The sequence below is a fragment of the Mus caroli genome, unplaced genomic scaffold (genome assembly GCF_978045245.1).
Source record: "Mus caroli unplaced genomic scaffold, Mus_caroli_1 scaffold_16, whole genome shotgun sequence".
Lineage (NCBI taxonomy): Eukaryota > Metazoa > Chordata > Mammalia > Rodentia > Muridae > Mus > Mus caroli.
In genome coordinates this window covers 14,900,981-14,925,513 of record NW_028227271.1, presented here as the reverse complement: position 1 = coordinate 14,925,513, position 24,533 = coordinate 14,900,981, and the positions used below count along the sequence as shown (strand labels likewise).

Sequence of the window (24,533 nt, the reverse complement as noted above, 5' to 3'; positions counted from 1 at the left end):
CTACACAGAGAAACCCTGTCTCGAAAAACCAAAAAAAAAAAAAAAAAAAAAAAAAATCTGAAAAAAAGAATCACTGGAATATAGCTTAACCAAGCACCTATGGTATGAATATGAGCAAAACCCAACAGTATGTTTATGAACATGTCATAATAAAATCCATAATTCTATATGCTAAAGATTAACAAAAATAAGTCAAAAGGAGACATATCAAAGCATGGAAAAATAAAAATTAGCGTTAAAAAAAAGGCTGATTGCTGGGATGATGGTGCAGGATTGTAATCCCAGCTATTCAAGAGGCAGAGCTAGGAAGACTTCAGGTTGAATTCCTCCCTTGGTGATAGAGGGAGTTCAGGGCTGGCCTGAGCATCTTAGGGAGACCCTACCTCAACTAAGAAAGCAAATAAGGTAACAGAGGATGTAGCTCAGTGGTGTGTGCTTGCTTGGTTCACTCCCCAGTGGGAGGAAAAAGCTGATAAAAAAATATAGTAAAGCAACTCACAGAACACCTGCATACTTTCAAGTATGCCCAACCATAAGAGTGCCTTTATGCTAACTAACACACACACACCACACACACACACACAACTTGCTTGTGCATGCGTGTGTAACTCATGCAGAGAATACTGTGTGCAGAAAAGAGCACCCAGAATATTGCTGTGGTGTGGTCTCTCTCTGTATTTGTATTACAGCATTTGGTAATGAGGAACAGCCTGCCTGGGAAACAAGCAGGCAGACCACGGGAATCTGCCATTATCCCCTGGGGATGCTGGGCAACCACAGGTGAATGCCCTTGTGGCCAGAGCACAACTCCCTACCTTAGCACTCACCTGCCTGGCCAACCATTTGGCTCCACTAGTCTCTGAGACTTTGTCGCGCACCAGAAGGTACCAGGAGTGAGGGTAGTAGCCCCACAGGGTTTCTGGTCAGCTGTTGAGCATTTCTCGGCAAGGATGGGCCCCTTGAAGTGACCCCCTGTGGCTCTACTGCTTTTTGCTGGGCAGGAGTAGCCACCAGGAGAGCGTGGCTACCGCAGCCCACCGGGTGGAGGACGCTCCGCCCCATCAGCGTCTGGGCCACGCCTTTAGCTCCAAAGACTACTTAGTGCTGGAAGTGCTTCCCAAACTGGTTTTCCGCTGGACCCCAGAAGGCTCTCTCTCCTAGGAGACCACGACCTGACCCTCAAGTTCCGTTGCGTGCTCTGGGAACTGCCAGCAGATCCCAGCCTTGCCAACTGTCTCCAGATCCTGAGACCTGTGCCCCGACAGACAACAGACGCAGGTACCAACCAATCTTCCCACATTCCGAGCGCCCCGGGGCAGAGAAGGGCTCCCCAACTGGTAGGCAAAGAGGGTTGGCTCCAGGCCAGAGTGGCCCACCTCCTCCACCCCATTTGCTAGCTTCACTGCATTCTTGCTCCACAGCCCAGCCCGCCATGGCCCAGTTGCTGATGGTCACGGTAACCCTCGGTTGCATCAGCCTCCTCTACCTGCTCCCGGGCACGTTGTCTGGCAGCCTAGGCAAGGGACTGAGGCACTCCAGACCCAGGTGAGTACAGGGTTGGACCGAACTCCTCACGGGGAACCTAACTTTTCTAGAGTTCATCTCCCAGCTCAGGGGCCACCCTCCACGTTTAGTGTTGCCTGAACAAGGCAGGAGAACTTTTTTCTTCCTTTGCCTCTTTCTACTTGGGGTACTTATTCCCCCACCCCCTCGGATACAATAGACATTGAGGTCTGCTGGAGGAAGAGAGCTTAGAGATTCTCAAATCTGCTGGCCTCTGACCACATAAGGGAAGAACCCAGGGCGGGAGGATGAGGGGGGGGTCTTTCTTGGGGACCTTTGCCCAGAATGGTATTGTTAATGGTACATGTGACTTGGGCTATTGAGATGGCCAAGCTGCCAGTAAGCCCAGAAAGATGGTGGGCTCCCCCCTCCCAGCCTTCAGGTTGGAGACCAAACTTTTGGGCTTCCCCTGGTCCTGGGCCAGGCTTTTAGGGAAGCTGTGGGCTTCCCCTGCCAGTGCCCTCAGACTGTGAAGAAGAGAAGTAGGTGGTTTTAAAGGGCTTTTGGAAGGCTCTACTAGGCCACTGAGTTTACTACATGTTTCTCTCCCCTTCTGCAGAGAGCCCCCAGCTAAGATTCCTTCCAGTAACCTGCAGCCTGGACACCCTTCCCTTCAGCCTGTAGTCTGGAAGTCTCGTCGACATGCCCCCCAGCCACAGGGAAAGGGCAACAGGGCCCTTGCTATGGTTCATCTGCCTCAGGGTGGTGGCTCAAGACACCCTGGTCCCCAGCGTCCCACGGGATCCCGAAGACCCCATGCCCAGCTCCTGCGGGTTGGCTGTGTACTGGGTACATGCCAAGTCCAGAATCTTAGCCATCGCCTGTGGCAGCTTGTCCGGCCAGCTGGTCGGCGGGACTCAGCTCCTGTGGATCCCAGCAGCCCCCACAGTTATGGCTGACGTGGGTCCTAGGTACTCCATCTGGAGTGCTGTGCTCTGATCCCAGAGCTGCAGCTGAGCTCCACGCCCTGGCCCGATTCTCTGGAGCTCCTGCTTGTAGCCATTCCTCGTGGCTTTGGATACCCTAAACCTATGAGGATATGTGGATCTAGGCTGTAGAATCAGCACCGACAGGGGCCTGCGCATCTCAGAACTGTGTACACTCAGGGTACAGGTGCTTGGAAGAAGTGCTGTCGATATCATAGGCCACAAAGAACGCGAGGAGGCGTGTACCTAAAGAAATGGGCAAAAGCTAGAAACGTTAACACATCTCCACCTGTGAATAAGCAGGAGAAAGGCTGGAGTGACCCCTGTGACCCCCACCCCACCCCAACCCCACTGGGAATTAAAGTCTGACTGTGGGCGAAAGCTGTGGCCACTCTCTTGTGCAGTTTACCTTTCTGTATCTGATCAGGAACAATGGACTTTTTCCGTTCGTGAACTGAGACAGGAGGGGCAGAAAGAAGGGCTATATGGTGTGGTCCCTAGAGACAGTCAGAAAAGAGACCTCCAGTGGCTGTGGGTAACGTGGAGTCCAGGCCAAAGTGGTGATGGAGACTCCTGGGCATTCTGGGATAAAGTACAGCAGAGACAACCCTTCTTACCCTCAGGCCAAGGCAGGGGAGGAGACAAATCTCTTATTGGCCCGTCTCTAAAGGTTGAGTATGACCTACCCCTGAGCAAGAGATGGTGACACACAGCAACCTCAGCACTCAGAAGACTGAGACAAGAGGATGAGAAATTCATGACCAGCTTAGGCTGTGTAGCAAGATCCTATCTCAAAAACTCAATCAACAAAACTACTCCAAATCAGGGAAAAATAAACAAACAAAGCCAAACCCACCTCAGGAAACCAACCAACCCAAGCCTACCTCAGGAAAGCTGGAGGCATTTAAACAAGGTTGTCTCTGCAATCTGCCCACCCCCATCCCACGAGGACATCCGGCATAAACCAGTAAAGATAGTAGAGTCTGACAGGCGTATTCCTCTGTTCCCAGCTGAGAGATCGAGAAAGGGAAATTGGGTGGCTGGAGTGGTGGCTCAGTGGTTAAGAGCACTGACTGCTCTTCCAGAGGTCCTGAGTTCAAATCCCAGCCACCACATGGGGGCTCACAACCATCTGTAATGGGATCTGATGCCCTCTTCTGGTGTGTCTGAAGAGAGCAACAGTGTACTCACAAACATAAAATAAATATTTCTTTAAAAAAAGGAAGGAAGGAAGGAAGGAAGGAAGAAAGAGAGAAAGAGAGAAAGGGAGGGAGATGGACCATAAATAATAATCAAGAGGAGAACCAAACCATCTGGAATCACAAGTTCAAGACCAGCCTTTGTTACAAAGACTCTGTTTAAAACAAAACAAAACAGGTTGGGAGGAAGAGGACGTTAATCACAGCCTGGAAATGGTTTCTTGGTACAAGGTCTTTGCACACATTATTTCACTCAAACCTTGCAATTGTCCTGTCAGAACACAGGGTTCCCAGAGAGTTGTCGCTCCTCACAAGTACTCACAGTACTTGCCTGTGTGGTCCAGCGCCACCTGGATGGATGCCTCCCTGGTGTAGGAATTCATTACTCCAGATCTATAGGCAGCCGCACTGAGGTCAGTGACATGCCCCGGTGGCTACTGTCTTTGTGCTCAAGAGTCAGGTCTACCTTCCAGTGAGCAGAGATGGTCCCCAGTTAGGAGCATCCTGAAAGTATCCTTCTGGGCCTCCATCCTTGTGCTTACCAGGTTTGTATTCTGGAAACTCACCTTCCTTCCACAATAAACCCGTTTAGCTTGGTCCCTGCATTGCTAGCATAGAAACCTCTGGGCACAGAGAGACCAGAACAGGAGCTGTAACGGGAGGTGGTAACTAAAGAGTCTCTAGGTCCTGGAGTAAAAGGGAGGGATCAAGAGCAAGCCGAGGACAGACAAACAGAGTCTCCAAGGCCCAGATTTACAAGAACCCTCTTAGGTACTCTGGATCTTGGGCAAGGTCCAACCTTGCACTTCTCTTGAGCCCTGGTGGCCCGTTCTTCAGCATAAGACATCTCTTTTAGGAGCACTTTGTTGCCCCCACACCTCCTTTAATGGATAATCCTGCATCCTGCCAGCCTGGGCTCCCAGGCCTGCCGCACATGAGCCCAGATCTCTAGAATCTCACAAGTGGTCCAGGCCCCTGAGCCTCGGAGCTTCGCTGTGAAGGGGGAGGGCTAATGGCCTCTTGTGCAGCGTCAGGAGGTTGCCAGTTATGACCCTTGTATCTGGTTTGATGCCAGCCCCACACTGCGCTTGGCCACACTCGACTACCTCTTGGTGCCCCCATGCAAAGAGGTCAAGGGGCACTGTGGCCCTCACCAGCCCGCCCCTCCCACCTCCCCCCCCCCAGTCCACTTTCTAGCTGTTTTCACACTTAAAAGCTATACTCTCCTCCAGAACCTATTCAGATACCAGAACTCACCCTTGATTGCTTTGAAGGTCATGCCTTCTCCAAGAATCCCTCACTTTCATCCTGGCATGTAGCACACAGGACACACTAGAGAGTCCAGCCCTGTCCTCCTAGGGATGAATTTTAACTAGGAAGAGATGGATGGAAATATATCAAAAAGGTAGATAAGAAAAGGCTGGCTCCAGTTTACCTTTAAGTAGTAAAGAGGCTGCAGGAGGCTCAGCCCAGCTGCCTAGGGAACCCATTCAATGTAGGATCAATTTAGCTGGCTTCCAACCTAAGACTCTCACCCTCACTGTTCCTCTTCCCTGCTCCAAGTATGTCTTTGCCCAGGCAGATTGTTTTATCTGCTGGGTCCCTGCTGGATATTCATTATAAGAGTGTCCATGTAGCCAAAATCCTGGCCTGTGTGAGTCCCTTGGCCAGACCTCAGACAGCCTCCCCTGAAGTAATGGTAGAGCACCTGCCTAGCTTCTATGAGGCCTTTGGTTTTATACGCACTGCTGCAAAATAAAATCCCTAAATCAACTTATGAAGAAGCCTGACTTCCACCCCGGATATCCGGCCACCTCCCTGCTTCCAGCAAGAATCCAGTGAAGACAAAACAGGGCAGCGGTGGTATAGACCTTTAACCTCAGCACTCGGAAACAGAGGCAGGTGGCTCTCTGAGTTAATTGACAGATGCTGCCTCCATACAATACACAAGATGTTCCCTCTACAATTGACATCCCTAGTGATGTTAGTGATTCTCAAGTGTCTACAAGGACGTCTGTTCCCTGGACATCTCCTCCCCCCCTTCTCCTTCTCTTTAAGATTTATTTATTTTATGTCTATAAGTATATGGTAGCTGTCTTCAGACACACCAGAAAAGTGCATCGGATCCCATTACAGATGGTTGTGAGTCACCATGTGGTTGCTGGGAATTGAACTCAGGACCTCTAGAAGAGCAGTCAGTGCTCTTAAGCACTGAGCCACCTCTCCAGCCCCCCTCTTCTAATGTTTTTTGTTTTTGTTTGTTTGTTTTTTGTTTTTGTTTTCGAGACAGGGTTTCTCCATATAGCCCTGGCTGTCCTGGAACTCACTCTGTAGACCAGACTGGACTCAGAAATCCGCCTGCCTCTGCCTCCCAAGTGCTGGGATTAAAGGTGTGCGCCACCATGCCCAGCCCCCTTCTAACGTTTTTAAAGAAAAAAAAATAGTGGCTGTAATAGAGACCAAGGTTGAATACATTGCCTTTTTAGCTAGTCTTTTTTTTTTTTTTTTTTTTTTGGTTTTTCGAGACAGGGTTTCTCTGTGTAGCCCTGGCTGTCCTGGCACTCACTTTGTAGACCAGGCTGGCCTCGAACTCAGAAATCCGCCTGCCTCTGCCTCCCGAGTGCTGGGACTAAAGGCGTGCGCCACCACGCCCGGCTTAGCTAGTCTTATTAATATACATGAGATAAGAGAATTATAAGGTTAGCTACCCTCAATTTACCCATCTCTTGATTCATCTTTTTCCATTTATTTATTTATTTAATATTAGTACACTGTTGCTGTCTTCAGACACACACCAGAGGAGTTGCATCGGATCCCATTACAGGTGGTTGTGTGCCACCATATGGTTGCTGGGAATTGAACCCAGGACCTCTGGAAGAACAGTCAGTGCTCTTAACTGCTGAGCCATCTCTCCAGCCCTCTTGATTCATTTCTGCTAATATTTTTGCTTTGGGCAAAATGGATAGGATGCAGCCTATTCTATACAAAGCTCTATGACAATGCTTAGCGTGGCAAAACAATATCACACTGTCTCCTATCACAGCTGTGTCTTTTATCATCTCTGACAAAAGACATTTGAACCCCCACATTGGCAAGAGTCATCATGCCACACGGTCATTAAACATAACAGCATCCATCATTTTGGGTTGGTCCTTGTTGTTTCCCCCAACAAGTCTGTTTGATGAGCTAAAATCCTGGTGTCTCCCCCAAGTTATCAGTTTGCTCTTCCCCTTGGGACATCTCCTCCTGATGGATTTGTCACCTGTCTGCAGATGCTTCATTTGTCTGGTGGTCTCTGGATGTCCTGGGCAGATCCATCAGATCAGAAGCCATCAAAGACTTTATTTTCTGAAAAGATACGAGTATAAACTCTCCTTGGTGTGAGAGCAACTGGTCCTTTCTTTTTATTTAGCATTTACTTCAGGTTGTGTTTCCTTTAGGGCAAATGCTTTTGAGCAGCAGAAAAAGCATTATCCCTTAAAAAAAATAAAATAAAAAAAAAAAATAAGGGCTGGAGAGATGGCTCGGTGGTTAAGAGCACTATCTGTTCTTCCAGAGAACAGATAAGTTCAATTTCCAGCAACCACATGGTGGTTCACAACCATGTATAGCGGGGTCTTATGTCCTCTTCTGGCTCGAAAGTATAAATGTAAATAGAGCACTCACATAAAATAAAATAAAAATAAAAATCAGTTAAAAAATTTAAGTTAGGACCAGGTGGTGGTAGCACACACCTTTAATCCTAGCACTCAGGAGGCAGAGGCAGGCAAACCTCTGAGTTCCAGACCAACCTGGTCTACACAGTGAGTTCCAGGACAGCCAGGGTTATACAGAGAAACCCTGTCTTGAAATATAAAAACAGGGGCTGGAGAGATGGATCAGAGGTTAAGAGCACTGATTGTTCTTCCGAAGGTCCTGAGTTCAAATCCCAGCAACCACGTGGTGACTCACAACCACCTGTAATGAGATCTGACGCCCTCTTCTGGTGTGTCTGACAACAGCTACAGTATACTTTATTATAATAATAAATAAATCTTTTTTTTTTTAAAGAAAAACAAAAACAGGGGCTGGAGAGATGGCTAAGGGGTTAAGAGCACCTACTGCTCTTTGGAAGGTACTGAGTTCATATCCCAGCAACCATGGTGGCTCACAACCATTTGCAATGAGATCTGACACCCTCTTCTAGAGTATCTAAGGGATTTTTAGTAGCATAATTAATATGAAAATTTCTCAAGTAATTTGTTAGCATAAGCAGAACCATTGCTAGTACTTAACTGTAATGAGAGCCCTAGAAAGGAAATTTTTAAAGAGCTATTTGACCGTTAAGTTTCAGATATGAGCCTGGCAGTGGTGACGCATGCCTTTAATCCTAGTACTTGGGAGTCAGAAGCAGGCAGATTTCTGAGTTCGAGGCCAGTCTGGTCTACAGAGTAAGTTCCAGGACAGCCAGGGCTACACAGAGAAACCCTGTCTCGAAAAAAACAAAACCAACCAACCAACCAAACAAACAAAAAAACCCACAAGTTTCAGATATGATACAGTGGTTTTCCCCTGGAGTTTCCAGAACCCTATGTTAGAGAGAGGCACTGTGCAGGCCAATAGTGTACTCTGAGCACAGATCTTTACATATTTGCCACCAGAAAATGTCTATATACAGACAGCCATATTTTCAGATGTCAAGTTGATATCCAAATAGTGCCTTTCACCCCAGCACTCGGAAGGCAGAGGCAGGTGGGTCTTGAGAGTTTGAGGCCAGGCTGGTCTATAGAACAAGTTCCAGGATAGCCATGGCTCCCTTACACAAAGAAACCCTCCCCTCTGGAAAAACAAAACAAAACAAAAAACAAACAAACAAAACTTCAAACAAACAAATGAAAAGTTTCAAATAGTGTACAAAATAAATCTTTTTTTTTTGTTTTCGTTTTTGTTTTTTCCAGACAGGGTTTTTCTGTATAGTCCTGGCTGATCCTGGAACTCACTCTGTAGACCAGGCTGGCCTGGAACTCAGAAGTCCACCTGCCTATGCCTCCCTAGTGCTGGGATTAAAAGCATGTGCCACCACACCAGGCTAAAATGTATCTTTAATACAGGCTAGGCTGTCACAAGCTTGCTTTGACTTTCTTGCTTGCCAGAGTTTGATCATTAATCAGACCAAGGGCAAGTATAAAACTTAAAAAACAAACAAAATTCATTTAATTAATAATGGTCATTAAATTTTAAAGATTTAAACTTTTAACGTAACGATTTTAATTTTAAGGCTTTTAATTTAAGGTTTGATATCTTCTGGTGGCTCTCGCCTTGAATTCCAGCACTTGAGCAAGCAGATCTCTGTGAGTTTGATGTCAGACTGCTCTATAGAGGGAGTTCTAGAACAGCCAGGGCTCTGCTACACAGGGAAACCCTGCTCAGGTTTAAAAAAAAAAAAGTTGCTATATTTAAAATTCAGGGCAATCAGCGAAAAAGGAGAGGATCAGCCTTGGTCACATATTAGGTGGAGCTTGGGAGTCCTACAGAGCCGGGGGAGGGGGCGGGGGCAGGGGGAACCAGAGAGGTTAGGGACACCACAAGAACATGGCCCACAGAATCAACTGATCTGGGGCTTAGGGGTCTGTGCTGGGTCCTCTGCATATATATATATATATATATATATATATATATATATATATACATATATATGTATACATGTTTATATACATATATATGTATACATGTATACATATATATGTGTATATGTGTGTGTGTATATATATATAATCTCATGGCTGAATAGCTTGGTGCTCTTGTAGGAATTTTTTAAAAGATTTATTTATTTGTTTGTTTGTTTTTGTTTTGTTTTTTCGAGACAGGGTTTCTCTGTATAGCCCTTGCTGTCCTGGAACTCACTTTGTAGACCAGGCTGGCCTTGAACTCAGAAATCTGCCTGCCTCAGCCTCCCAAGTGCTGGGATTAAAGGCGTGCGCCACCACGCCCAGCTATTTATTTATTTATATATATGTAAGTACACTGTAGCTGTCTTCAGGCAGCTATTTATTTATTTATATATATGTAAGTACACTGTAGCTGTCTTCAGGCACCCCAGAAGAGGGCGTCAGATCTCATTACCAGTGGTTGTGAGCCATCGTGTGGTTGCTGAGATTTGAACTCAGGACCTCCGGAAGAGCAGTCAGTGTTCTTACCCGTTGAGCCATCTTGCCAGCCCTATTTATTATTTTTTAGTGCAAGGAAACTGAGCTGAAGGAACATATTAAGCCCCCTTTTCCATTGTTTCCTTTTCATATCTATCTCCAAACTAGTCATTCCCCATCCCTTCTGACTCTGTGTTAATGGGACTCTGCTTCGGAGTCCCTCAGCCCTAAGGCTTCCTTCCACTGTGTCCTTTCTACTTTCACACTCCTGCAACATTGTTTCAGGTCACTTTCCATTCTCGCTGAGCCTCTGTGTCTCATGTGCTAACTCACATAGGAGGCCAGTTAATGTTGGGCCGCCATCTTCCTTAAGCATACCCATTTTGGAAGAGGATGTGCAAACTGGGATTCCAAAGCTACCCATGTAACTGGAAGACTCTGATTCTTCTTTAATCCATTACACATGGTTGTGAGCCACCATGTGGTTGCTGGGAACTGAACTCAGGACCTCTGGAAGAGCAGTCAGTGCTCTTAACTGTTGAGCCATCTCTCCAGCTCACAATGAAATTAGTTGTCACTTCCCCCCGCCGCCCCCCCACCCCCGAGCTGAGGACTGAACCCAGGGCCTTGCACTTGCTAGACAAGTGCTCTAACACTGAGCTAAATCCCCAACTCTTCAAAAAAGTCTTAAAAAAGAAAATATTTGCTGGGCGGTGGTGGTGCATGCCTTTAATCCCAGCACTTGGGAGGCAGAGGCAGAGGCAGGAGGATTTCTGAGTTCGAGGCCAGCCTGGTCTACAAAGTGAGTGCCAGGACAGCCAGGGCTACACAGAGAAACCCTGTCTCAAAAAAAAAAAAAAAAAAAAAAAAAAAGAAAAAGAAAAAGAAGAAGAAAATATTTTGGATAATTAGCTATAGTATAGATCCCAAGTAACATGTTCATGAACTACCAATTATTAACAGTGTAGACCAAATAATTTACCTTCATTTTACTAAGTGGGAAAATAATTTTTGTAGGCTCTTTATCAATAAGAGATTATTTCTATGAGCTACTGCCTTAGCAGCCACATTACTTAATAAGCCAATCACCTGCTCTGTTTTGGGTGTTACATTTTTATAGAATTTAACCGAGAGAGTTTTCAGAAAACAACTTAAAGAGCAGAGGCAAATTCTCAGTGTGGGTAAACAGATAAGAGTGTATCCAATAATGTGCTTCAAAATGTAGCTCTTTTAGTTTACTAGGAAATTTAAGCACTAAGCTAAACAATTTATTGAATGATTAGCAGGAACATCTAAATAATGAATGACTAAAACCTCTGGAAACTAACAGTGTTGGCTTAGTGCTTTATGTCCTGGTTGTCACTGTTTCGATAATAGAAGTCTGGATTGTTTTGATTATTTTTCTTCTCCCATGAAGGGATCATTGACACTGAGTTATTCCTGCTATTGGGGGGAACAATTCTCATGAAGGGACATTTAATATTGAGTTATTCCCTTTATAAGGGAAAATCAAACAAACAAAAAGCCCCAAAATAACAAACAATTCTCTCTTTTTAGAATAATTGACAGAGACTTTATTATCTCCCTTTTCCTTTGTTATCTCTTTCTTTTTTATTTTTTAATTTTTTTATTATTTATTTATTTATTTTGGTTTTTCAAGACAGGGTTTCTCTGTGTAGCCCTGGCTGTCCTGGAACTCACTCTATAGACCAGGCTGGCCTTAAACTCAGCCTCTGATTGCCTTTGCCTCCTAAATGCTGGGATTAAAGGTGTAAGCCCCCGATACTGAGCTCCTAACCCTTAGTTTCTGTTTAAAGAAAACTTTACTTACCTTCTCTCTCCAAGGGTCTTGTGACCCGCATTTATAAAGCAAGTTGAGGGAGATCCTGTAAGTATCAATGCAGGCGGTGATTTGAGAAGAGACAAAAATGAAAATCTGGTTCAGACTTCATCCAGAGGTTCCTTGTCAGTAGATTTCCAGACAAGAATCAGCCCAAATCAGTACAGTTCCAATAAACAATAAAGCTTAAGGCATGACCACATACAAAACCTTTTACGTGTGATGATACGTGTGACTTGGGGGAGGGGGGCGGGGAAGGTCTATAGCTAAAAGACCTACAATCTAGTGTGATCTCCGAGCCCATTGCACAGAGATCCGCAGGCCATAAAGCATATGTGACATCTCTCCTAAGGATGGGTAACAGTATAGGGAGGGAAGATTCTGGGATGAATGCAGTCTGCCTCTATAGCAAAAGGTGGATGAGGATACTAATGCCTCCGTAGAGAGCATAAAGGTCTCGAGGTCCTTAACGAAAGCCACGGCTCAGCTTTCTGGGTGGGATACAGTTTTTTGATTTTTATCTCATCTACTGAGGAGACACTCTTGTGTGATTAACACCCCTGGCTCTCTAGTGTGTCTCTATGAGCCCAAGAACCTCTGTGCCCCCAACAAGAGGGAGTCAGAGGTCTGGCTACAGAGTGATCCCAATTTATCTGAAGGACAGAGGAGGCAGCTATTAAGGCAAGGGGGGCTGGGCTAGCAGGTTTTGCTTCTGTACTGATACATTAACTTGCTGAGGTCAGGAGGAAGGCGCACGGTCACTTATTACAAAATGCCAAGGCCAAGGAGATAGGTTCTGTCCGGTCGGTTACATAACCTGTGAGCATATAAAGAGCTCCTGGGCCTACGACTTCGCTTTCCTTCAAGCTCTGCCATCGGGTGACCGCTCCCTCAGGATGAAGGTCGATGTGGTAAGTACCTTATGATCTGAACAGGGATGGCTCCACCAACCCCTTGCCATGGGCTCAACAGAAGAGGCAGTGACAGTGCCACCCCTTTCACCTGCTAGCCCTGCCCTCAAGGCCACAGAGCTAACTCCTCCCTGTTGTGGTCCAGTCCCGGTAGGGCTTAGAAGCCCCCCTCCTCCCCCAACTTCTTGTTGAATCAGGCAACCCTCCTAAAATTACCTTCTAAATGCAAGGAGATCAGCAGGTGGAGGTCACTGCCTCTTAATTAGTATCCTCACCTTGGAAGTAGCCATCAGCTGGTTAAGCCGACCTTCGACATGCGCAAGGGATGAGATGGTTTAGTATTTAGTCCCCTGGGGATGTCATTTCCTCATTTCCTGTGGACCTGGCTGGTGGTGAAATGGGTCAAATTCCTATTTAACCAGGGCCCAGACCCTTCCCTGGTCTATCGACCCGATGTGGACCCAGAGATGGCCAAAAGCAAGGACAGCTTCCGAAACTACACTGTGAGTGACACCCTGGGCTTTCTCTGCCTTTTCAAGTCTCTAGTCCAGCTCTGTGGAGAGCAGCCCTTTCTTTTCTTCCCGAAGCTCTAAAGGGGATTTTTTTTTTTTGGAAGCCCCATTCCACTTCATACCTGTGGGATATATGGCCTGCAGCAGGGGAGGCCGTGGCCTCCAGTGTGCTGGGGCAGTCAGGCACCTAGCCTGCGCTGACTATCTGGTTTTCAGTCAGGCCCGCTGCTGGATCGTGTCTTTACCACATACAAGCTCATGCACACTCACCAGACAGTGGACTTCGTCAGCAGGAAGGTAAACGTTCCCTGCTCCCAATGCCGACTCTGATGGGGAGGCGCCTCCCTGCCTTTGACCCACAGAATGCCCCTGCCCTGTAGCCCTCCCTCTCTGTGGGAGAATGGCTAACTTCTCCCTTCTCTCCAGCGCATCCAGTATGGAAGCTTCTCTTACAAGAAGATGACCATCATGGAGGCTGTGGGCATGCTGGATGACTTGGTGGACGAATCTGACCCAGACGTAGATTTCCCCAACTCCTTCCACGCGTTCCAGACCGCGGAGGGCATCCGGAAAGCCCACCCGGACAAGGGTGTGCCCCTACAGCTGTGGTGGGGGAGGTGCTCCCATCTGCCCCAGAAGGAGACCAGAGGGGTCTGGTCCTCTCCCACAGGCCCCACCTTGAGGGAAGCAGACCCCTGGGCTCCTCGCTTTCAGCGCAGAGCCTGCTCCGCCCACCTTTATCCCTTCAGGTTCTAGGTCATATGTTCCTTTCCCACAGACTGGTTCCACCTGGTCGGACTTTTGCACGATCTGGGGAAAATTCTGGCTCTGTGGGGGGAACCTCAGGTAAAGGCCAGCGGTGGGGAGTGGGGCAGCTTCAGCCCTGGGCTTGGGGCACTATGAGCGGAGGAGACCTCTTTAGCCCTCACTCACAGCTGCCTGTCCTTTCCTAGTGGGCTGTTGTTGGAGACACGTTCCCGGTGGGCTGCCGTCCCCAGGCCTCTGTGGTGTTCTGTGACTCTACTTTCCAGGACAATCCTGACCTCCAGGACCCTCGATACAGGTACACTGAAATAGCGCCTCAGTTTACCTCAATAAAGGACCCCAGCTGGTCTTTTTCCTTACATCCTCCAGTTCCTCCCAGGCTCAGCTCTTGATCATTGCAGCACAGAGCTCGGCATGTACCAGCCTCACTGTGGACTTGAGAACGTCCTTATGTCCTGGGGCCATGATGGTGAGGACAGCTAGAGACAGGCGAGGGGACGGTGCAGGGGTGGTGGCGAGGGCTGCCGGTCTGGGCATCCGGCTTATAACGACCCCCCTCTCCTGTAGAGTACCTATACCAGATGATGAAGTTCAACAAGTTCTCCCTGCCTTCAGAGGTAGGTGGAGGGAGGGGCCCAATCAGGAGCCACGTCCAGTCCAGCTAGGCTGGCAGAGCTGAGCATGCTATGTGTGGCTTCCCCAGGCCTTCTACATGATCCGATTCCACTCCTTCTATCCGTGGCACACCGGCGGTGACTACAGGCAGCTGTGCAGCCAGCAGGACCTGGATATGCTGCCCTGGGTGCAAGAGTTCAAGTCCGTAGTTCCTCCAGGGGTGCAGGCAGTGGAGGGGGGACTTGGGGTTTGAAGGCGGAGCTTTCCTGATGCTCACTGTTGCTCTCCTTGTCTGCAGCAAGTTTGATCTCTACACGAAGTGCCCTGACCTACCAGATGTGGAGAGCCTGCGGCCCTACTATCAAGGGTTGATTGACAAGTACTGCCCGGGCACCCTGAGCTGGTGAATGGTTTCCAACACCCTCCCACTACTGAGCCAGCACACCTAGGCTAGACAACTTCAGGAGCTATAATAGCCCCTCACTTCAGCCTGGCTCAGGGCCCCATACACCTGTCCACAGTCCCCACCCATCACAATTGAGGTCACGTTTGCTGGGTATCAATAAAGAATGAAAGAGATGACGAACGAAGCTGACTCATCAGTGGGGGCCAGACGTCCTGTTGTGGTAGCAGCATGTGACGTACTGTGAATGTGCTGCGTATTCTTCTGGTTCCTTGTTAGTGTCACACACAACACACACACACACACACACACACACACACCTGCCCATACTAGAAATAGTCATTAAGTTTTCTAGATTCAGCTTCCTTCAACAGAAAAAAGGGGGTGGGGAGCCAGGTGGTAGTGGAGCACTTTTTTTTTTTCCAATTATTTGTATTTTATGTGCAGTGGTAGTTTTTTTGCACATATCTTTAAGATTATTTTATTTAATTTATGTGAGTACACTGTAGCTGTACAGATAGGTGGTTGTGCATTGTTGGGAATTGAATTTAGGACCTCTGCTTGCTCGTTCCAGTCGGCCCTGCTTGCTCAGTCCCTGCTCACTCCAGCCCAAAGATTTATTTATTATTATAAATAAGCACACTGTTGCTGTCTTCAGACGCACCAGAAAAGGGCATCAGATCTCATTATGGGTGGTTGTGAGCCACCATGTGGTTGCTGGGATTTGAACTCAGGACCTTCGGAAGAGCAGTCATTGCTCTTCCCCACTGAGCCATCTTGCCAGCCCTCGAGCACACTTTTAAAAGCACTTGGAAGGCAGAGGCGGGTGGATCTCTGAGATGGAGGCCAGCCTGGTCTACAGAGACCATTCCAGGACATCCAGGGCTGCACAGAGAAACCCTGTCAAGACAGAAAGACCAACAAATGGACAGACAGAGTAGGGAGGGTTGATTGTGTCATTCATATGTTCATCCCTCACTGTGACACACAACCAGGCTTGTTTGCTTGTCTTTTTCTTTCAGCTCAAAGTCTTCCCTCATTTCTCTAGAAGGTGCCTCTGAAGTAAATGAGTCCCTGCTCTTGGGGGAATTTCTTCAGCACGGTCTTTCTGGTTGCTTCTCCCCATCTCTCACATTTCCCTGCATTTCTTGTTAAGTGGTGAGTGAATCTGGGGGATTAATCAGGCTCACGGAAGTCAGCTTGCTCTCAGGTGCTCAGCATCAAAGCCCAGGAAGCACACAGCAGCTGTCTTGGATGGTGGAAGCCTTTCTCATTTATGTTGGAACACTATGGCAGAGAAACTCCCTCCCATAAGTCCTGGCAGAGCTGTGTGCAGGACAGTAAATGCTTTCCTTAAACTTATTAATATACCAATGAGTTGGTTCCTCAGAATCCTTGCAAGATGATCATCTCTGTATTTAAGACTATACAGCTTTTCGAGCTGGGCAGTGGTGGCACACATCTTTAATCCCAGCACTGTGAAGGCAGGGCAGGCAGATCTCTGTGAGTTTGAGGCCAGCCTGGTCTATAGAGCAGGTGCCAGGACAGCCAAGGCTACACAGAGAAACCCTGTCTTGAAAAAACAAGCAACCCCTCCCCCAAATATATATAGATAGCTTTCATTATATTGGGTGTGCTTCAGCTCTTTGATGGTCCCATCTCTGACTGGAGGCAGAGACTTCTGGAGTGACTCCTGGATCCTTTTGATCTTCAAGAGTCTTTTTTTTTGGTCTTCAAGAGTCTTAGGTGAATTTGTTGCTATTTAGTGTGACAAGATACCCAAGCTGGGCTTAGTGGCACAGGATTATAACTCCAGGACTCAAGAGGCTGAGTCAGAATGATCGTGAGTTCAAGGTTTGCTTGAGTTATACTTTCTTTCTAGCTTAGGCTTTCTGAGCTAGACTTTTTAAAAAATAAATCAGCATGCAGAATCAGTGGTGGGCTGGGGATACAGCACAGTGGTAGAATGCCTGTCTTTTATGTGTGAGGCCCTGGGTTCAGTTCCTAACACCCAGAGAGAAATCAGTGACCTGCCTGCCTGCCTGCCTGCCTTCCTTCCTTCCTTCCTTCCTTCCTTCCTTCCTTCCTTCCTTCTTTCCTTCCTTTCTTTGTTTTTCTTGTGTTACTGAGGACTGAACCTAGAGAGAGCCTCATGCCTACTAGGCAAGCACTCTACCACTCAGTTAACCTCTATACACTAATAACTATCTAAAAAAAGAAAAGAAGGGGGCTGGAGAGATGGCTCAGCAGATAAGAGCACTGACTGCTCTTCCAAAGGTCCTGAGTTCAAATCCCGAAGCCACATGGTGGCTCACGACCATCCGTAATGAGATCTGACGCCCTCTTCTGGTGAGTCTGAAGACAGCTAGAGTGTACTTATGTATAATAATAAATAAATCTTTCAAAAAAGAAAGAAAAGAAGCCATCTAGGCATGACGACTCTTACCTATATTCTCACTACTCAGGAAACAGGAAAGGAGACTGTTGTGACTCTGAGGCCAACCTGAGCTACAATGTGACACTGTCAAAACGAAACAAGCACACAACACAACAACAAGAAAAGAAAAGAAAAGGAGTCTGTTCCCAGTGTTGACAAAAGGAATGGAGAATAAACTTAACCAAGGAGATATACGTTTTTACATGGAAAAATAGAGAACAATAACAAAATAAACTTCAGAGTGCACACATAAATGGAAAGACACCCCATGTTTACAGGTGAAATATTGTTACAATGTCCAAAGTCAGACTCAGCACACCTAGAATCCCAGCTTTCCTTTGGAAAGCCGATACAGGAGGACCAGAAGTTACATATCATAGCTGGGCTTTTAATTCCAGCACTCTGAAGGCAGAGGAAGGCAGATCTCTGTGAAACCAAGGCTGGACTGGTCTGTAAAGTGACTGCCAGGACAGCCAGGGCTACACAGAGAAACTCGGTCTTGAAAAAAACCCACCAAAACCAAAACACAACAAAAAAGGAGAAGTTCCATATTAAGTTTGAGAGCAACCTGGGTCACTTGACATCCTGTCTCAACAGCAACAACAAAAAACCACCACCAAAAAGACCCCAAAAGGTGCTTGTGCGTACACTTGAATGTGTGTGTGTGCGTGTGTGTGTGTGTAGACGGTTACCAGGTAAAGGTGCTTGCTGCCAAACCTGACACCCTGAATTTGAGCCCCTGGAACCACATGGTAGAAGGAGAGAGCCAAATCCCAGTGATTGTCCTCTGACCTCCACATGCATGCTGTGGCACACACGCATTTGCAAGTGCTCACACATACGTTTAAATATATGTAAATGTGATTATAACAGACTAAGATCTTCCCACAGGAAGGAAACAATCAAATCAATTTAGGGAAAGCAGAAGCTACAGAATGTGAGAAAAACCACAAAAAAATATAAAGAACTTACTAAATAGTAAGAAAAGAACTCAATAAAAACATGGGCAAAGGTAGGGCTGGAAAGATAGCTTAGTGGTTGAGAACATTTGCTGCTCTTCAGAGGACCTGAGTTTGGTTTCTAGAACTCACATGGCAGATAATAACCACCTGTAATGCTAGTTCTGGGGAATCTCATGCCCTCTCCTGACTGACTTCTGAGGGCTCCTGCAGGTTTGTCACACACACACACACATATATACATATATTCACACACACACACTATATATATATATATATATATATATATATGCATATATATGTGTGTGTATATATATACACACACACTATACACACACACATATATACATACACACACATATATGTATATATATATATTCTCTCATATATCCTTACCACAGTTGTCCTTCCCTCCTCCCTCCTCTTCTCCCAGTCTCCCCCAACCTCCCCTCTCCCCGAGATCCACTCATCTTCCATTTCTCTTCAGAGAAGTGGCCTCCCTGGGACATCAGCAGAACACAGCCTAACAAGTTACAGTAAGAATAGGCACAAACCCTCATATCAAAGCTGATGAGACAGTAGGTGGAAAAGGATCCCAAGAGCAAGGAAGAGTCAGAGAGCCCCGTTCTCATGGTTACGAGTCTCATAAGTACACAAAGCTACATAACCATAACATAGATGCAGAGGACCTAGCTCAGACCCATACAAGCTCCCTGATTGCTGCTTCAGTCTCTGTGAGCTCCCATGAGTCCTGCTTAGTTAATCCTGTAGACCATGTTCTCCTGGTGTTCCCTCTGGTTTCTACAATCCTCCTCCCACCCCATGGTGTTCCCTGAGCTCTGCCTAATGTTTGGCTGTGGGTCTCTGCATCAGTTTCCACCCGTTGCTGGAGGAAGCCTCTCTGATGTCAACTGGCCTAGGCACCAACCTATGAGTATAGCAGACTATCATTAGGCATCCTTTCATTGACGTTTTTTAGCTAGTCATGTTTGGTTCTGTCCTAGCTCTCTGGGCTGTCCAGTCTCTGGTTCCCAGTCATCCAGTGTCAGGCATGGGCTCCTTCTTGTGCAGTGGACCCCAAGTTGGACCAGTCATTGGTTGGCCACCCCCACAAGTTTTGTGCCACATTACCACAGCATACCTTGAAGGCAGGATGAACTGTGGGTCGGAGGTTTTACAGTTGGGCTGGTGTACTGGTCCATCACTGGAAGCCTTGCCTCCGTCACTGGAAGCCTTGCCTGTCTACAGAAGAAGGCTGCTTTAGTTCCCTACCCTCCATTGCTAGGAATCTTCACTAAGGTCTCCCTTATGGCTTCCTGGGGGCTTCCACTCTGGTTGTGGGGGATCTGATGCCCTCTTCTGGTTCCTGAGGGTTTCTGCAGGCATGTGGTACACACAAAATTTAAAAGTTTGTGTGTGTGTGTGTGTGTTTGTGTGTGTGTGAGAGAGAGAGAGAGAGAGAAAGCTGTGGGTGTAGATCAGTGGTAGAGTGCTTTTCTAGTGTGCATCATGTATCATGGTCTAGGCTCTACCTCAACACTATTGAGAAGAAAAGGCAAGGGTCTTAAGCAGAAATTTCTCTAGAGACATACAGATCTTGTCCTAATTACACAGGAGACTGGTTGAGCAAGATAATCACTTGAGCCCACGAATTTGGGACTAGCCTGGGTGAAATAGTGAGACATTCATTCCCTCTCCCTCAACAGACAGTAAAAAATGGCCAACAGGTGTATTGTAGGCATCCGATGCTTAAAAGATGGCACCGGTCTCCGGTACACCGTCGCTGTAAACAACACCACTGCACAGGTGCTAGCCCAAATCTGGTGCCAACCCCTCCTGAGCAGGTGCATGCAAATTAAGGTGCCGGCAGCCTGACCAATCCCAGGAGGACACAAAGCTTTTCCCTGTGCTGGGGTGTATATAAGGAGTCCTCCCTGGGTGTCGAGGCGTTCCTGCAATAAAGCTGTTGAGAAGAATCCGACCGTGTTGCATTTTCCTTGCCGGACAAGGTGGGCACAACAAATTGGTGGCCAGCACGGGGACCCAAGGATCTCGTGGATTCAGAACTCTTCAGCTGAGGAACGGTGGTACCAGTAAGTCTCCCAAATTGATCCCTGGTTAAAAGGGGGGATATGTTTTTCTCGTCCGTAGACCCAGTGTGGGTAGCTCTTATCCTTGTTTCGTTTTTTGTAATTTCTGGCTTCTGCTTTTGTTTGATAGAAGCAGTTAAGGCAGGTCAGAAAATTCTCACAGAACAAGAAAGAGGAAGATAGGAAACACATAAGCAAAAGAAAGAAAAGGGGCGAAAAAGAGAGAGAAAAGGAGAAGGGAGAAAAGGCAAATTCAAAAGGAAAAGGAAATAATGAGAAAGAAAAGGAAATGGCAAAAAGATATCCCTCATTAAAAGACTTAACAATAAGTTCAGCAAGTTCTGACTCCAGTGACACAGAGCCTGATAAAGATGAGGAAGCTGACCTAGAAGAAGAGGCGGCTCGGTATGAGAAGGATAGGTATGATCCAGATTGGTCATACAAAACCAATCCTTTAAAAAGGGGGGGGGGGTCGGCTGGAAAAAGAGGAAAATCGAAAGTGCCGACCGCTCTACCTTTTAACCCTGAGTATACAGGAAAAAAGGAATCCACAAAAGCTGGTAAACAAGGTACCTCATTTTGCCAGAGGTTTGGAAGGAAGTTGGACTGACTTTCCCTGTCTTCTTAGATGGCCAGGGACGACAGTATCATGAGCCAATAGATTTTAAAACTATTAAGCAACTGGCTGAGTCAGTCCGTACCTACGGGGTGAGTGCAGCTTTTGTAGTTGCACAGGTCGGGGTGCTTGCTAGATATTGCCTCACCCCGGGGGACTGGAATAATATTACTCGGGTTTGTTTGTCAACCGGACAGTATTTAGACTGGAAGCCCTTGTCCTATGAATATGCAAACAGTCAGGCATCAGCAAATTTAGCTACAGGACAAGATCCTCAGAGACATTCGGATGCAGACATGCTTCTGGGTTTAGGACGTTTTGCTTTAGATCAAACAAATTATCCTGAAGTAGTCTATGCCCAAATAAATGAGGTAGCTACCAAAGCCTGGAAGGCATTGCCGAACAAAGGCGCAGTCTCAGGCAATCTTACAAAAATCTTGCAGGGTCCCTCAGAACCATTTTCAGATTTTGTAGCACACCTCGTTGAAGCAGCCACTAGAATTTTTGGAGACCCTGATTCAGCTATGCCTTTGGTGAAGCAGCTAGTATATGAGCAATGTACTAAAGAATGCAGAGCACCCATTACACCCTATAAACATAAAGGTTTAGAAGTATGGATGAAGGTTTACAGAGAACTAGGGGGCCCGTTAACCAATGCAGGCCTAGTGGCAGCGGTAGTGCAGTTGGGCAAGTTTAGCAATGATGCTTGTTATAAATGTGGCCAAAGAGGACATATTAGAAGAAACTGCCCTGAAATTGAAAAAATGGGCCGCATTAGATAAACCTAGACAGCCAGGCTTATGCCATAAATGTAGGAAGGGAAAACATTGGGCTAATGAATGCAGATCTACAAAGGATATAGAAGGCCGACCATTACAAGCAGGATATGGTGGCACCAGGCCAAAAAACGGACAGCAGGGCCCATGTTCCCAGGGCCCTCAAATATATGGGGCTCTTCAGAAAGACCAGAAGAAACCTTGGCCATCTCTCCATCATCCGAGAGACCACGGAGAGCCACTACTGGCTCCGCAGGATTGGATCTCCACTCCACCACCAGACTCGTATTAACCCCACAGATGGGGGTACAGCCCATAGATACAGATTTTAAAGGCCCCCTTCCCAAAGATACTGTAGGACTATTGCTTGGCCGCTCATCTTCTGCTTTAAAAGGATTACAAATTACCCCTGGAGTCTTGTGCGTGCCTGACTGGCCAGGAAGAACAACGCTGCAACAGGATCCTTCCGCACACGTTTATTGGGAGAGCTTGATTGCAGAGGCGAAGTGACCCCAAGCCCAGAACTGGTGCTGCTTATATAGACCTAGGAGAGGCGTTCTCTCTCATCTGATTGGTTAACTTGTCTCTCATCTGATTGGTTAACTTGTCTCTCATCTGATTGATTAACTTTGATTAATTCTCAAAACCTCATCTTGGCAAAAGAACCTTTACTGCCTATGTATGTGTGGTGGCCAGCAGTAGCCAACTGCCACTCTGCAACTGCCACTCTGCAACGGTTTCCCACACTGGAGTGATTGATCCAGATTATATGGGGGTTGTGAAAATCTTAGTGGCCTCCCCCAGTGGCATTTCAGCTATCTCCCCAGGAGATAGAATTGCTCAATTATTACTGTTGCCAAGTTTGCATAAATATTTTCCAGCAAATAATAAAATAAGAGGAGAGAGTGGACTAGGTTCTACAGGTTCTCGGTTCACTTTCTTATCAATGGAATTAGGAGATTGCCCCATGTTAACTTCGGAGGTTGAAGGACGATCCTTTCTGGGGTTGTTAGACACAGGTGCAGATCGCAGCATCATCTCCACTCATGATTGGCCGCCAAAATGGCGTTCGAAAATCTCATCTCAAAGCCTCCGTGGTCTAGGTTATGAGACTGCTCCCCTTATAAGTGCTAAGGAATTGACTTGGAAAAATGAGGAAGGTAAGTCAGGGAAATTTTTTCCTTATATTGTGGATATTCCTGTGACCCTATGGGGTAGGGATGTCTTAACCAAAATGGATATTAGACTAACTAATGAGTATTCCCCACAAGCCCGAGAAATTATGTCTAGTATGGACTACACTCCAGGAAAAGGGTTAGGAAAGTCATTACAAGGCATGGCTATGTCAGTGCCTGCAAAGTTCAAACAAGATAAAAAGGGATTGGGTTTTTCCTAGGGGCCGTTGAGGGTGGTATACCCATTACTTGGAAAACAGAGGAGCCTGTATGGGTTCCTCAATGGCCTCTTTCCTCTGAAAAATTAGTAGCTGCCAGAGAATTAGTAGAGGAACAATTGAAATTAGGACATATTAAACCTTCCCAGTCACCTTGGAATACACCCATATTTGTGATTAAGAAAAAATCAGGCAAATGGAGGCTCCTACATGATCTTCGAGCCATTAATAATCAAATGCAGATTATGGGCCCCATACAGAGGGGTCTGTCCCTACTTTCTAGTTTGCCCAAAGAGTGGCCTATTATAATCATTGATATTAAGGATTGTTTTTTCTCTATTCCCCTTACATCCTGTGATAGCGAGCGTTTTGCCTTTACTCTTCCTTCTGTGAATAATGAAGAGCCTGATAAACGGTATCAGTGGATAGTTTTACATCAAGGGATGGCAAACAGTCCTACTATGTGTCAACTTTTTGTAGGAGAAGCCCTACAACCTGTCCGTAATGCATTCCCAAAATTAAGGATAGTATATTATATAGATGATGTCCTTCTTGCCTCAAAGAATAAAGAAAGTTTAGATGAATCCTATATTAAGCTAGTAAAAGAATTAGAAATGAAACAATTATTTATAGTTCCTGATAAAGTTCAAATGGGAATTTAGGAGAGTTCTTGGGTGCTTGAATTACTCCACATTTTATTACACCTCAAAAGATAGAATTACGTAAAGATCATTTGAAAACATTGAATGATTTCCAGAAGTTGTTGGGAGATATAAATTGGATTCGTCCATATATGAGGCTATCAAATCTTGAATTAATCCCTCTTTTTGATATATTAAAGGGCCATCCACAGCTTTCGTTACCTCATGCTCTCACCCCTGAGGCCTGAGTAGCATTAGAAAAGGTAGAAAGGTGTTTAGAAAAGGCCAAGCTGTATAGATGGAAAGAAGGAGAGGACATCCTCCTATGCGTTTTGAAGACATTCCATCAACCAACAGGAGTGTTGTGGCAGTCAGGTCCTCTATTGTGGATTTATCCTCATGTGTCTCCCAGTAAAACCCTTGAATATTATCCCATTGCTGTAGCTCAATTAGTGATTTTGGGCATTAAATCGTGTATTCAACATTTTGGAGCATCCCCTCAGAAAATCATTACACCTTATAATGCTAATCAAATACAGATCCTAAGTTCTTTGATAGATGATTGGGCCCTATTGCACTGTAGTTTTGATGGGGAATTAGATAATCATTATCCCAAAGATCCTTTGCTACAATTTTTTAGTGAACATCCAGTGATTTTCCCCAAAGTCACAGCATCTAAACCCATATCGGGTGCATTGGATATTTATACAGATGGTTCTAAAACAGGTGTTGGTGCCTATGTAGTTAATTCTCAAAAACCCG

The 24,533-nt window shown here is 46.4% G+C and overlaps 2 protein-coding genes across 2 annotated transcripts; both read left to right on the top strand.

Annotated features, from left to right (window-relative positions):
• Positions 1-847: 847 nt before the first annotated feature.
• On the top strand, positions 848-2,821 carry Adm2 (adrenomedullin 2). Its single transcript, XM_085831597.1, has 4 exons — positions 848-884; positions 1,162-1,278; positions 1,422-1,545; positions 2,123-2,821. Exons 3-4 carry the CDS (start codon positions 1,433-1,435, stop codon positions 2,460-2,462), a joined length of 453 nt encoding a protein of 150 aa, XP_085687723.1. The 5' UTR covers positions 848-884; positions 1,162-1,278; positions 1,422-1,432; the 3' UTR covers positions 2,463-2,821.
• A 9,637-nt stretch (positions 2,822-12,458) lies between these two features.
• Miox (myo-inositol oxygenase) lies at positions 12,459-15,038 on the top strand. Its single transcript, XM_021183904.3, has 10 exons — positions 12,459-12,564; positions 12,987-13,067; positions 13,293-13,373; positions 13,503-13,665; positions 13,855-13,922; positions 14,030-14,139; positions 14,243-14,310; positions 14,409-14,458; positions 14,545-14,657; positions 14,755-15,038. Exons 1-10 carry the CDS (start codon positions 12,550-12,552, stop codon positions 14,861-14,863), a joined length of 858 nt encoding a protein of 285 aa, XP_021039563.1. The 5' UTR covers positions 12,459-12,549; the 3' UTR covers positions 14,864-15,038.
• Positions 15,039-24,533: the final 9,495 nt, after the last annotated feature.